Source organism: Aquarana catesbeiana, linkage group LG02, assembly GCF_042186555.1.
Source record: "Aquarana catesbeiana isolate 2022-GZ linkage group LG02, ASM4218655v1, whole genome shotgun sequence".
In the NCBI taxonomy this organism is placed as follows: Eukaryota; Metazoa; Chordata; class Amphibia; order Anura; family Ranidae; genus Aquarana; species Aquarana catesbeiana.
Window position 1 is genome coordinate 467,029,899 of NC_133325.1, and position 14,482 is coordinate 467,044,380.

Sequence of the window (14,482 nt, forward strand, 5' to 3'; positions counted from 1 at the left end):
TGGGCCAGGTTGAATGCCCGTCCTCTGCAATCAGATATTCTGATGAATTGGTCATACCAGGAACCTCTGGAGAAGAAATTCAACATGGGGGCAAGAGCAAAAAGATCGCTCTGGTGGTGAAGGAACCAAGGAAACATTTCAAAAGGGCTTCCTTGGGTCTTTTCGGTAACCAGAAGGCTGACTACAGATGCCAGCGCATGGGGATGGGGAGCTCATCTGGAAGAAAAAACGATTCAGGGAGTTTGGACCAAACCAGAAGCGAGAAGATCTTCAAATTGGAGAGAGTTAAAGGCTGTTCACCTAAGCCTCCTCTCCCTCCGGGAATTTCTAGTGAATCAACATCCAAATATTGTCAGACAATATGACGGCAGTATTATATTTAACAAAGCAAGGGGGCACAAAAAGCAGAACCCTAATGGGTCTAGCTCATCAGATCCTAAGATGGGCAGAGAACAATGTGGCCTCTCTATCAGCAGTCCATCTGAAGGGGACGGAAAACACCTTAGCAGATCTCCTTAGCAGGAAAGAAATAAGGGAACCAGAGTGGTCTCTCAATCAGGAATTATTCGAAACAATTTCCAGGAGTTGGGGTTATCCCCAGGTGCACCTCTTTGCAAAACAGGAAAATGCAAAAATACCAGTCTTCTTCTCTCTCCAGAGACAGGATCAAGCTCTCGGAGTAGATGCGTTAGCTCACAAGTGGGACTTCCATCTGTCCTACGCTTTTCCCCCGTTTCAACTGATACCAACGGTGTTAACCAAATTCAGATTGGAGTCCACGGAGCTAATATTAATAGCTCCTTATTGGCCAAAAAGACCCTGGTTTTCAACCTTGATGAACCTCTCAGTGAAACCTACTTGGAGATTACCAATCAGGGCAGATCTGTTGAGTCAGGGCCAAATTCTCCATCCAGATCCAGCTTATCTCAAACTAACAGCTTGGTTTCTGAAGAACAAATCTTAAGACAGAAGGGTTTATCAGAGAACCTTATTTCTACCCTTCTTGCAAGTAGAAAAAAAGTGACAAGAGACATTTACTTTAAAGTCTGGAAGATCTATAATTCTTAGAGTTCCAGTAAAAACTTTGATTTTCGTACCACATTTTCAGTTTTGGAATTTCTTCAAGAGGGATTGGAGAAGGGGTTAGCAGCAAGTACGCTCAAGACGCGGGTAGCTGCTTTTATCAGTTTTTTTGGAAAGAACCTTGTCAGGGGAACCTTTTAATAATCAGATTTTTTAGGGCAATGGCAAAAGTAAAGCCTAGACCTGTTGTTTTCCCAAATGGGATTAATCTTTAGTTCTTCAGGGACTAACTAAGGCACCGTTTGAACCCATAGAAGAAGCATCATTAAGTTTCTTGACGTTAAAGACTATTTTACTGGTAGCAGTAACTTCCGCACGTAGAATTATTGAGTTACAAGCCCTTTCAATTAAAGAGCCCTTTATGAGATGTCTACAGGATAGGGTAGTCTTAAGGATGGATCCAGCATTTCTACCAAAGGTGGCTTCGGTTTTTTCACCGTACACAGCAAATCATTCTCCCTACTTTTTGTCCTTTACCTTCGGGGCAGGAGAAGAAGCTTTCCATACTCTTGATGGCAGGAGGTGTCTGCTTAAATATCTGGAAAGAACAAAGGAAATCAGAAAGTCATCTTCACTCTTTGTTTTAATGGAAGGTACTCACAAAGGAGGTAAAGCTTCCAAGAGCACCCTCGGAAGATGGTTAAAGCAAGCCATTAAAGAGGCATACAAATCTTTGGGTCTGGAACCTCCGGAAGGGGTATTACCTCATTCTACTCGACCAGTGGCGGCATCATGGGCAGAAAGGGCCGGGGCATCTCCTGAGCAAATCTGCAAGGCTGCCACATGGTCCAGTTTTTCGACCTTCATAAGGCACTACCGCTTGGATCTACTATCAGCCTCGGACCAATCATTTGGTAGGAAGGTTTTGCAGGTAGTAGTCCCACCCTGAAGTAAGTTTCTCGGTTATCCTCTCCAAGGTGCTGTCCTGAAAGGCGAAGGGAGAAAACCTTAGTTAGACTTACCGGTGACGGTATTTCTACGAGCCTTTCAGGACAGCAGCCTACTTCCCTCCCTTAGTTATCATATGTAAAGTATAATTATAGAACCTGGTAATTGTCTGATTATATTTTCCAGCATGTCTGAGGATTTCTCGGTAACAACTGACGGCATGGTAGAAGCAGCTGCTTTTTAAAGGAGCGTTGTCACGCAGTGTTTCCTGTCTAAGAGGTGGAGCTGCGCTCTCTCCAAGGTGCTGTCCTGAAAGGCTTGTAGAAATACCGTCACCGGTAAGTCTAACTAAGGTTTTTTTTTTTGTTTTTTTTTTCTTCTAAAACCCTGCAAGACAATATTATAATGTGCATCGCATACTAGCACATTATGTGAAACTTACCTTAGAACGAATCCCTCCAGCGGCACGCTGTCACTGCTGAAGGGGCTTGCATCTTCACCCGGTCTTTCTTCCAGCATTGCGGACTCCGGCTGTGTGAGTGGCTGGAGCTGCAGTGATGTCACTCCCGCTCATGGGAGCTGCCCTTTATGGCACAGGACTCTGAAGGAGCGGCACGTGTATGCCGTTCCTTCAGCGCGCATGCGCCGGTGACGTCACTGGTTGCATGTACAGTAAATATCTCCTAACCAGTGCATGTTTAGGAGATATTTACAGTACCTATAGGTAAGCTTTATTATAGGCTTACCTATAGGTAAAAATCATGCATGGGAGTTTACTTCCACTTTGAAGCCATGAGAAGAAGTAGGAGGGCTAAATCTCCTTTCTGAGATGAAGTGAGTAGTGGAAGAGGCAGCTTTGAATTTCTGACAAGATCAACAGGCTTTGTTTAATTTCTCTTATCAAAGAGATACTACAAAATGCTTCCAGTTGTATATTTAAAAGCCCAAAAGAGCACAAACAAGAGGAGTTCTTTGTTTAGCATTTACATTTGCTTTTAAAGCAGACTTTCACCTTAAAACTTATCTCCTCTTGCCCTAACCTCCCTGCATAATGACGGAGGGGAGGGTGGTCAGGGGGGATCAGAGCTATAGAGAACATTTAACATTATGATAAAATAAAAATAAACGCTCTGGAAATGATTATTTGCACATTTAGTATAAAAGACTGGTAAATGTACAGTTTTTTTCTGTTTGTGGAGGGGGCAGAAAGAGCTTTGAGGGTGGTTGCATTGTGCTAGAAATGACAGCTGTTGATTAAGGAACCAGCTGGTGTTTTGTTACAAGCCTCCTTACTTGTAGCTTTTTAGCAGCTGTATCAGATGTTGGTTAGTGCTAGAGACAACTGTATACAGCAATCTTCACTAATGAGCAAGTAGCATAGTTTATTGTATAGCTATAGAAAAGAGTTACTCCTTCCAGCAACAAGACTGTCTTGCTTCACTCTGAAATTTTTCATGAAGTTGGTATATCCATTGAAAACTATGCAGCACTATCAGGCCACCTCTTGATGATAACCCATTCATTCGCATACCTGTTGCATATCAAAAAAAGCAAACTTGTTTCATAACTGTATAGCATGCATGCTTAGGTTCCACATCTTGCCTTTGCGGTGCCTGAGTGCCCCTAACCCCATGCACAACTTCCTGAATTCAGACTTCCTAAATAGTCTCTATAGTCGTTTTTGACATATGGCTGAGCACAAAATCCTCCCAATATACTCTACCAAAAAAAAATTTGGCTAAAGATACACTTTAACTCTTTTCTAAGCAAAATTCACAGATGCTTAGATGCTCAGGCAAAATTTAGCAGCATGAGCTTGTGTTGATTAGCAATAATAGTATTGTCTTTTTAAGAATATAGAAGGCTTTTATTTGGTAAATTGTTTAAATAAAAATCTGTTTTGTGGTTTTTTTTCTAGTATATTAATATAAATAAATATAAAAATATATAATTTTTTTTTCCATGTTTTGGTGCTTTTATTTTTAACCACTTAACCTCCGAAAGCTTTTACCCCTTCATAACCAGAGCATTTTTTGCTATTCAGCACTGCGCTGCTTTAACTTTCAATTGCTTGGTCATGTAACACTGTACACAAATGAAATTTTATATCATTTTTTTTCACACAAATAGAGCTTTCTTTTGGTGGTATTTGATTACCACTGGGTTTTATTTTAAATATTTTTTATTCTTTAAGTGAAAAAACACAGAAGATTTTGCAAAAAAATACCCTCTACTTTGTCAAACATATCCAATAAAATATAAATCCAATTTCTTCATGAATTTAGGCCAAAATCTATTCTGCTTAATGTCTTTGGAAAAAAATGAATAAGTGCATATTACAAATAAACACCAATTATATGCTAAATAGCGCTTACAACATAAAACAATTAGTGAATATAATGAATGCTACTACAAATAATTACAAATTTGTAGTATTAAAGTGCTCAGTCCATAATGAGGTAATATCTGTGTACAATATTCCACAAATAAAGTTGACAGTCCATAAATAAGTGAAGATGACACTTGTATCTTGACACCAGAAGTCACCCCTTGACGTGTTGTATCACCAGGTGCTCATATAAATCAATCCACACTCCCCAGATAGTAATAACCTCCTTGTTCTACAACAAGAGAAGTCAGCCATGCTTTGGTCACTCAAGAACCAGATCATACCACTGGATGGATGCCTGAGGTGGGTGTCCTCTCCTCGTTGACAAACTGATCAGTATTCCATTGACTCAAGTGACGGGGACCAAAAAAATAAAGAGACAAGAGGGATCCTCCCAGTTTGTAAAAAAACATTGATTTATTTGTAAAAAAAAACAATAGCATGCAGAGGCTGACTCCAAAAATCAATCATACATAGTAACACATACCCAATCTACTCAGTCTATTGGGAAGCTGAATAGCAATTCACATGCGTTATACTAAGACCGGAAATGATGCAGCGGGAGTTCCACTTGACACATTTCGTCATCACGTAACGTCCTCAGAAACAGGAATTCATGGGGTGCACTTCCGTCTTAAATAACAAAGTAAGACCGCCCACTTCACCCAAACATACAGCAGGTAAAATAAGTATTGAACATGTCACCCTTTTTCTAGGTAAATATATTTCTAAAAGGTGCTATTGACATTAAATTTTCACGACGTCAGTAACCACAAAATGCAATCCATACATACAAAGAAACCAAAACAAATAAGTTCAGAAATTAAGTTATGTGTAATAAAATGGAATGACATAGGGGAAAAAAATATTGAACACACATGAAGAAAGAGGTGCAAAAAGTCATGGAAAGCCAAGACACCAGCCTAAATCTATCAGTAATTTAGAAAGCAATCCTGCCCCTTGTCAGTGCAAATTAATATCAGCTTGTTCGGTCAGTGAGCACTGTTGGGGCCATAATCTGGAAGTGGAAAGAACATAATTTCACCATAAACCAGCCACAGCCAGGTGCACCTCACAAGATTTCTGACAGAGGAGTGAAAAGAATTATCAGAAGAGTTGTCCAGGAGCCAAAGACCACTTGTGGAGCACTTCAGAAAGACCTGAAATTACCAGGTACAATTGTTTAAAAAAAAAAAAAAAAACATAAGTAATGCACTCAACCGCCATTGCTTGTATGCACGCTCACCACGCAAGACTCCTTTTGTGACGGAAAAGAATGTTGAAGCAAGTTTAAAGCTTCCTGCACAACATTTAGACAAGCCTGTGAAATACTGGGAGTCTGGTCAGATGAGACCAAAATTTAACTCTTTGGATGCCATATTACCCACCATTTTTGGAGGTCAAATGGCACTGCGCATCACCCCAAAAACACCCCCATACCAACAGTGAAGTTTGGAGGTGGGAACAGCATGGTGTGGGGGGTTTTTCAGCATACTGTACTGGCAAACTTCATATCATTGAAGGAAGGATGGAGAGAGGGAAAAAATGTACCAAGACATTCTTGATAAAAATCTGCTGCTCTCTACAAGGATGGTGATGAAACGAGGGTGGACATTTCAGCAAGACAATTCCAAACACAAAGCCAAGGAAACTCAATTGGTTTCAAAGAAAGAGAAAATAAAGCTTCTAGAATGGCCCAGCCAATCACCTGACTTGAATCCAATAGAAAATCTATGGAAAGAACTAAAGATCAGAGTTCATAGAAGAGGCCCACTGAACCTTCAAAATTTGAAGACTGTGGGACAAAATCACACTGGAGCAATGCATGCTACTAGTTTCTCCATGCGGGAGTCGTCTTAAAGCTGTTGTTACCAACAAAGGAATTTGTATGAAGTATTAAATAAATTTCAGTTAGCGTGTTTAATACTTTTTTTCCCTGTGTCATTCCATTTAATTACACATAACAATAACCTAATTTCTGAACTTATTTGTTTGGGTTTCTTTGTATAGATTGCATGGGTTGTTACCGACGTAGTGAAAATTTCATGTCAATAGCACCTTTTAAAACTCTATTTACCTAGAAAAATGGTGACGTGTTCAATGCTTATTTTACATTGTAAAATGTACAATAACAAGACAATTGGGGAGTACAACTTATCACTACTACAACCTTGCAGCTAACCCTAAATGGATTACGCCTTGATGAAATAAAAAAATGGAATGCCGTGAGGTTACAAATTCCACCTATATTGCCATCTTGTGGGCAAAGGACTGAATGCAAGTCCAAAAATTATGCCGTGGCAAAACTAATACTGATATATATTTTATTTATGATTCAATGCCAGTTAGAACTAATAATACATTTTTATATAAAAATGTATATATTAAAAGAAATTGGAAAGTTAAAAAAAAAAAAAAAAGATGACTCCATAGTTATCACCTCCATATATTCGAAAACGCCACATTTAAAAATGAGCAATAAAGCAGTTTGTCTATATCAACCCTTCCAGATTTACAGAGCATAAATCATATATCCAGCGTGTTTCATTTTTTGACACTGCCTTACTCATGTTTGTGCCCTCCAATATCTTCTCTACACAGAAGGTTAGGAGGCTAGGATCTTTTATTATGGTATAGCCTAAAATGGTTGGAGAGATTGTATTCTCTAAATCTCTTTTTTATATTTATTATTCTATTATATTTTATTATTAGATGTTCCCCTAATCTAGTGGCTAGTTTGCATGTAGTCCGGCCTACATACAGTATTGTTGGCCACAAGGGCACGAAAATAGGTAACATGAGTACTTTGGCATATAATTAATTGCTTCACCTGATAAGTCCTTTGAGTAACATTAGATTTAAACGATATGATCTTTCTTGGCTCATTTTATACCGTCCTACTGGGTTTGCATCTACCACAGGAATCAAACCCCTTCTGGTCCCAGAATGTGCCCAGTTTAATGGGGCGATCCAGCACATTATGGACCAATTTGTCCCTCCCAAGTTATAATATTCGCTAGTATCTTATGTTTGTGTTTTTTTTTTTTTTTTTTTTTTTTTTTGTTTAGTAAATGTTTTAGTACCACCTGTTCAAACTTTTTATAGGTTGTTGAAATCTATAATGAAATTTGTACCAAAATCTCCATCTTCCCTAAGTTTATCCATAAGCCGTGCATTCCTATCTAGGAACACTACTTGTTGTTTGGTATCCCTAAGTTGCTTTTGCTTATACCCCTTGGCTACAAATTTATCAGTAAGTAGTTCGGCTTGATTATTGAACTCATCCACATGCTTACAATTTAAGGCAGAGCCGCATAAATTGACCTTTGGGTATACCCCGCCCCCCACCTACTTACCTCCAGATGCTGGCAACTGTGTGTGGAGATATACCCATTATGGTCCATCTCCTTAAAGAATGTCCATATGCACAACTGATTGCAGTTTTTTATATATCACCAAGTCCAAAAAATTGATTTGTTGTCAGTTCCAACCTCCCGAGAAAGAGCATATGAAACAAAACAAAAAAGAGCGCACAACCGCCCTATTGTAATCCAATTTATTGTAAAGGTAAACTGTAGAAGAATGCATTCACATGGTAGCAGATAAATTGGGCATGACTCATAACCACAACTCTCCCCCCGATGGCACTTGTAAGGTCCGGGTGTACTGAAGCTCCTCAGTAGAGCCTGCAGACAGCAGGATACCACAAACCATGGTCCTTGGCGTGCCGATGTCACTGTGAAACAGGACATGCCTCTGCATCCCCTCCCTCCCCTTTGTGTATGGTCTCCTGGCTACATAGTGTGACGCAGGCTGGTCCGGTCTCACGCGCAGTGGCATCGGCATGCTAGGCACCATGGTTTGTGGTATCCAGCTGTCTGCAGTCTTTATTGAAGAGCTCCAGTACACCCAGACCTTACAGCAGCCATTGAGGTGAGTTGTGGTCATGAGACATGCCTGTTGTATCTGCTACCATGCGAGTGCATTGTTCTACAGATTTTATCTTTACAATAAATTGTATTACGCTAGGGTGGTCATGCGCTCTTTTTGTTTTGTTTCAGTGTCTTTCCATTGCCCTGGGGATTACTGGAGAGCAGCAAAGCCATCTAGTGTTACCATTTCCAAGTATAAAAAACTTTTCCTCCCTTGTTGATGTCTAAGCCTTGATGTCTAGCCCAGCATGAGAGACTTCATTGTTTTTGTCTTAATTATTTATGTTTGAAGGTGTATGTAAACCTGCACAGTGGCTAGTTTTTTGTTTTGTTTTTTTCTCATTATGTGGACAAGAGATGCATTAGTATTAATCTCTTCCAAAAATTCCATCAAGCTATTCTGTGAGCCCCTCCACATGATGATTACGTCATCGCTATATCTTTTGTAGAGTGTTAACTTCAGTCTAGGTTTCCCAAATATCTCCCTTATGTTCCCATCTGCTAAGGAAAATATTCACCATACTTGGCATATATGTAGCACCCATGGCAACTCCTTTATACTGGCGATTTAATGATCTGCTTATGCCAAAAATAATTACTGTTTATAGGGAGTTCCAGGGCCTCCAAAACGAAGGCTTGTTAGTCCTGCTCTAAGCTTCTTTTACTAACAGAAATGGCCCCATCACAGATCTGTGCACAGAGCCCTGTGTGTATGCAAACACAGGACTCTGTGCTGGGATTAGCTACAGCTGATCAGCAGTTCTCAGCCATAAATCATGACCTGTTGACAATATCACGCTGTAGCCAGTGGCATCGTAGGTTAGCAGGGGGCGCGCGCACCCCTAATCCGAAACACGCTAGATGACGTACATGTATGTGATCCATCCTGCCCATTCCGCCCACCCACAGTAAATGTACTGTGGGCAGGCAGGAGCTGGCTAATAATGTACTCTTATAATTGCAATACAGAACTACACTTAAAGAGGATCTTCACCCTAGAGAGAGAAAATTAGGTCAGCAGCTAAAAATACTTTTAATAAAATGACACTTGCGTGTCTATGGATCCAGTGCTGTTCTCACCTGGCCGGTTTGTCGCTGGTCTTTGGGTCCCCAGCGCCGGCATGTTTACTGTGGGAAGCCAACTGTGACTCCTTGTGGCTTCATAACCGGCTTCCCACTGAGCATGTGTGAGCCACACTGTGCTTTGTGAATGGTCCCACAGGCTTCTGGGATCTGTGATGTGTCCCAGAAGGCTACAGGGAAAGAGAGGGTGGGTGGAAGAGGGTACTAATCAAAACTAGGTACCCACTGCCCACAAAATGTTTTAATGTGCCTAGTATATTAGAGGAGGAGGATATAAATTAAATTTAAATGTGAAGTTGCTACTTTAAGGTACTGCAGATAAGCACTGTGACATTCAAGCTGCAATGCTAATCAATGCAATGCTAATCTGCAGCACTTTAGGTATAATGCTCAGTCCCCTCTAATGATCAGGAACTATTCCGCTTGCTTGGGAACCTGGCTGATTATTTCCTGATCATTAGTGGGGACCCCCAGCTGCACTAAGTGTTGGCTGGTTGCTCTCACCGGAAAAAGATTTTATAAGTATTTGCCTGTGCTGAGGAACGTTTATATACCACTGGTGGGCAGGAAGGGGTTAAAGCGCCATAATGTATAGCAAAGAGGGAAGACACATTAAGGAGAGATATCAATGCTGCTCACCCCAATATGGACAAGAAAAATGGGAAAAAGTCCCCCAAGCAGGGTTTTTAGGCAGCTAGCTATAGATATGAGCAAGGCATTAAGTAAAATATTCAAATTCTTTATTGAAGGGTAATGAATAAATGTAACATATAAATTGGGAGCTCAAGTGGGAAAATACCCATACCAAATACATATAATAGCAAACATAGGTTATACACAGCATGTGATAAGGCTATTGCATAACAATTCTGATGCGTTTCGACCCATGAATTTTAAGGTCTCTTCAGAGGATGTTTGCTAAAGAAAAAAGAAAAATTTATAATAGTATGTCCAGCTTATTTAAAAGAATTACAGCATAGGCAAGTTTGTTTAGCAACATGTTTAGTAACACTTTGCACATAATTACCACTGAGTTTGGATGTACCCTTCGATCAGAGCCTCCCCACATAGCAGCCAGACCATCCAGTGTGCCCGCACATAGCAGCACCCCGGAAGAAGGGGGAACAGGAATCCACTTGATATGGCTTGCAAGGAGTCACACGTATAATTGCCCCCCCCCCCCCCCCCCCCACCAACACGCCACGGGGGAGGTGGGGCCGGAACCTACGAAAATTGTCAGAGCGTTAGCTCATGAATATACCCATATAGGCTAGTGGTTAGATTTAACTGTTGGGCGGTCAGAAAGTGTTGTAATAATCTATTACAGCTTGAATTGATCATATGAAGGATAATAAAATGAGTGAAATGACTATATTGGTATAACTAATATAAAATATGTCAGGGATGACCTTGTCTTTAAATGCTGACAATGGCAGTGATAGGAAGAGAAGTGAGGGATGTGCACAGTGAATAATGACATGTAAAATATATGTGAAAAAAGGAATGTGCATGAAAATGATGCTATTATATGTATTTGGTATGGGTATTTTCCCACTTGAGCTCCCAATTTATATTTATATGTTACATTTATTCATTACCCTTCAATAAAGAATTTTAATATTTTACTTAATGCCTTGCTCATATCTATAGCTAGCTGCCTAAAAACCCCGCTTAGGGGACTTTTTCCCTTTTGTAAAGCGCTATAATGTAAAATCTGTCCTGCCTTTCTGACATTTTTTCAATTTTTACTTATTTTTTTCAGATTGCTTTGCTTTTAATTGGCTTTCTTTCTGCTGTTCTGCAAGGCAAACTAAAAGTGTTCAACCAACCTGATTTTAGCCAGTATTACTAGACAGTGAAAGAGAACAAATTAAAGTTGCGTTTTACACTCTCAATAAACATTGACTATTTTTAATCCTTATGCTGATCACATTAGTAAATAGGAAACTACCTCATTTACTTGTTTTAAAACTTTTTTGCATTTCTTCATATACTTCCTGGTTTCCAGGCCTAGGCAAATGATGTCATATATCCCAAGAGTCTTCAGGAGGGGAGGAAGGGTTTTCTCAGCTAAGCCTACCCTCTTGCATGTATGCCTGAGCTAAGGGCTGATGGATTCCAGGAAGTAAATGCTACATGATTATGATCATTTACTTCCTGGAATCCATCAGCCCTTAGCTCAGGCATGCATGCAAGGGGGTAGGCTTAGCTGAGAAAACCCTTCCTCCCTATTACTTAAGATGGCCACGGGCCAAAAAATGTTAGGGGGTGTTTTTCAAAGCGGTTTGAAATTTATTAAATTGCATTTTTGGTTTGTGGTGCTCAGATTCAGTGTAGTTCCACTTTAAACTAGACATGCACTGTTCAGATTGGTAAAGTACTAAAACAGCTATTCTGGAGAAGAATACTAGAAATGAGAAAATGTATTTAAATAAAATGTTAAATCCTCTTTCAAACATTTAGGCCCCTTTCACACTAGCAAACTGATTGTGTCCGCCTGTCAGTTTTTCAGGCAGACCCATTCGGACCCTCCATTCTCCTCTATGGAATGGCGGGTGTCAACGGACATGTGCTTGTTGACACTCGTCAAAATCCAATCCTATCCACTAAAAACAGACAGATTGGGAATCTGTTCCCCATCCGTCTAGCGGATTAGATGCCAGTTGGGTGTGAACGGACAGGCAGTCCATTTACATCTGACCACCCATAGAGGAGAGCAAGCTGTGTCTTTGTCCGCTTTGCCATCTTGCCTGCTCAATGGGGATCAGCAGACAGATTCTCAGCTGAACTGGTGGACTCCAATGGAGCCCCGCCCTATGTGGAAGAAGCCTTAATCATAACTGGTGTGGTGATCTTTGTGAAGTGATTTTTATAATCAAAATGCCTATAAAATCATAACTTATGTTCCAGTGACAACCCAAGATGTTGTACTTTTAATTTCAGTCCCTGCTAAAATGGCCACGTACAAAGGGTGAGTGAATCTCCTTAGCAGGGACGGCAATAAAAACCTTGCAGGGTTTCTAAACCTTAACCACACTAATCAAAACTGAACAACTAATAAATTGACCCCCAAAAAAATGCATTTTCTGAATCCAATTGTGTATAAAATAGTTTCCTTGCATTTGTTTTTCTAAGTAAATTATATTTTGCTAAACAAATTCAAATTTGCATTGCTTTAAATAGTTTTGTATAATGTTTTTTCTTTTTTTTTTTTTTTTTTTTAATTAAAATTTTGTTACCATAATAGTTGGAAAACAAGGAACTTCGGGAAATCTTATCTGTTAGCAAGGAGTCACTGCATTCAGGAAAAAAGGAATCCGACTGGAATTCATTAGAAAAAACTCAGTGATACCCTTCAGACCACATCCTTTGCAAAATACATTCACTGGACATACAACAGTAATATGAACCATTTCTATTATCCTCTAAACCCCAGCCTATACTGTCCTGTGTACTGCAGTGAAAGTGAATATTTTCAGTGGAAAGTATGAAGATGTTAATGGTGATTCGCTGGCTTCAGTGTATCTGTCTTCGTTTCAGAATTGCAGTACTTCAAGAGAAAAAAATCCACAACCTGCCCTGAAATCACTTGGACTTTGCTTTCAGTTTTGTCTTATGGGAAAATTATAAAATGTAGATGTATTATTTAAATAAGTTAAATAGAAATATATGTATGAATAAAAAATCCTTAAATGATCACGTGTAATTCTTTTCATGTTCACAACTTGGCAACCCTCTCCTTTTATGTTTTAGTATATACAACATGTGGTCTGCAATATGACGTCCTGTAAAGGTTTGTAACTTACCCACTCATGTTGCCTGACAGCACATTTTAAATATTGTAAGAATTATTACAGCACACCTTTTCAGTACAATTCTAGGACAGGGAAACATATGCAAGTCAACATGAAACTGCACACACATTTGATCTTTGAAAATAGTAACATAAGGGATTGATTTACTAAAGGCAAATCCACTTTGCACTACAAGTGCACTTGGAAGTGCAGTTGCTTTAGATCTGAGGGGAAGATCTGAAATGAGGGGAAGCTTCTGATTTTATCATCCAGTCATGTACAAGCTAAAGTGCTGTTTTTTTTTTTTTTTTTAATTTTCCTTGCATGTCCCCCTCATATCTACAGCGACTGCACTTCCAAGTGCACTTGTAGTGCAAAGTGGATTTGCCTTTAGTAAATAAACCCCATAGTCTCCGTTCCCAGGGTACAGTACATCAAACGTAGCACAGGTTTTCAGCCTTCTAGTTAGTAGTTTAAAATCTTTGGTAGCTCTTCATCAAAAGTCCTCTGACAGGCAAAGTTGGCCTCAGGGTCTATTCACACTATTGCAGTTTAATGCAAGCTAAGATGCATGTTCCCCAGGTTTCCCAAAATAGGTAGTCAAAAAAAAAAAAAAAAAAGTGTAGCTTCAAAAAACTAACATTACCCATACACCCCCCCCCCAATATAAATATTATTATTAATCCATATATCTATATAACTGTTGATGTTATGCAAATATAACCATGCCTGAATATAATATGTCCTTTTAAAGCACTGTTAATAGTGTCCACACAGTCGCATCAATCTCCATGTGAACAACAGTACATAAAATAAGTTCATTCCTGTAGAGACCACACTCTTCTGTGCAATCCAAAACCGTGATCCACCACCTTCTTGAATACCACAGCATTTGTGCTTAAAAAGGATGTATGCTCACCCTCACTGGTGGACCTCAAAATCAGTTTCTCAACTCCAGACCTCAAGGCACCCCAACAGGTCATGTTTTCAGGATTTCCCTCAGATGAAACGGCTGTGGTAATTACTAAGGCAGTGAAACTGATCAAATCACCTGCGCAAAATAATGGAAATCCTGAAAACATGACCTATTGGGGTGCCTTGAGGACTAGAGTTGAGAAACACTGCTCTAAATAATAGTAGGTCTGAAACAGCCTGCACTGGCCCCATATAGAATTTCCAAATCAGCACCTTCAAATACAGGCAGTCCCCGGGTTACAAACCAGATCGATTCTGTATGTTTGTTCTTAAGTTGAATTTGTTTGTAAGTTGGAATAGGTAATTTTTTTTTGTAAGTGTAACTCCAGCCAAAAAAA

The 14,482-nt window shown here is 39.6% G+C and overlaps 1 protein-coding gene across 1 annotated transcript in view; it reads left to right on the forward strand.

Annotated features, from left to right (window-relative positions):
• Window positions 1-13,074, forward strand: part of SIKE1 (suppressor of IKBKE 1) — a 41,269-nt gene extending 28,195 nt beyond the window's left edge. Inside the window, exon 6 of the mRNA XM_073615694.1 lies at window positions 12,623-13,074. Coding sequence (XP_073471795.1) covers window positions 12,623-12,724 — 102 coding nt within the window. The 3' untranslated portion in view covers window positions 12,725-13,074. The remainder of the gene's footprint in view (window positions 1-12,622) is intronic.
• Window positions 13,075-14,482: the final 1,408 nt, after the last annotated feature.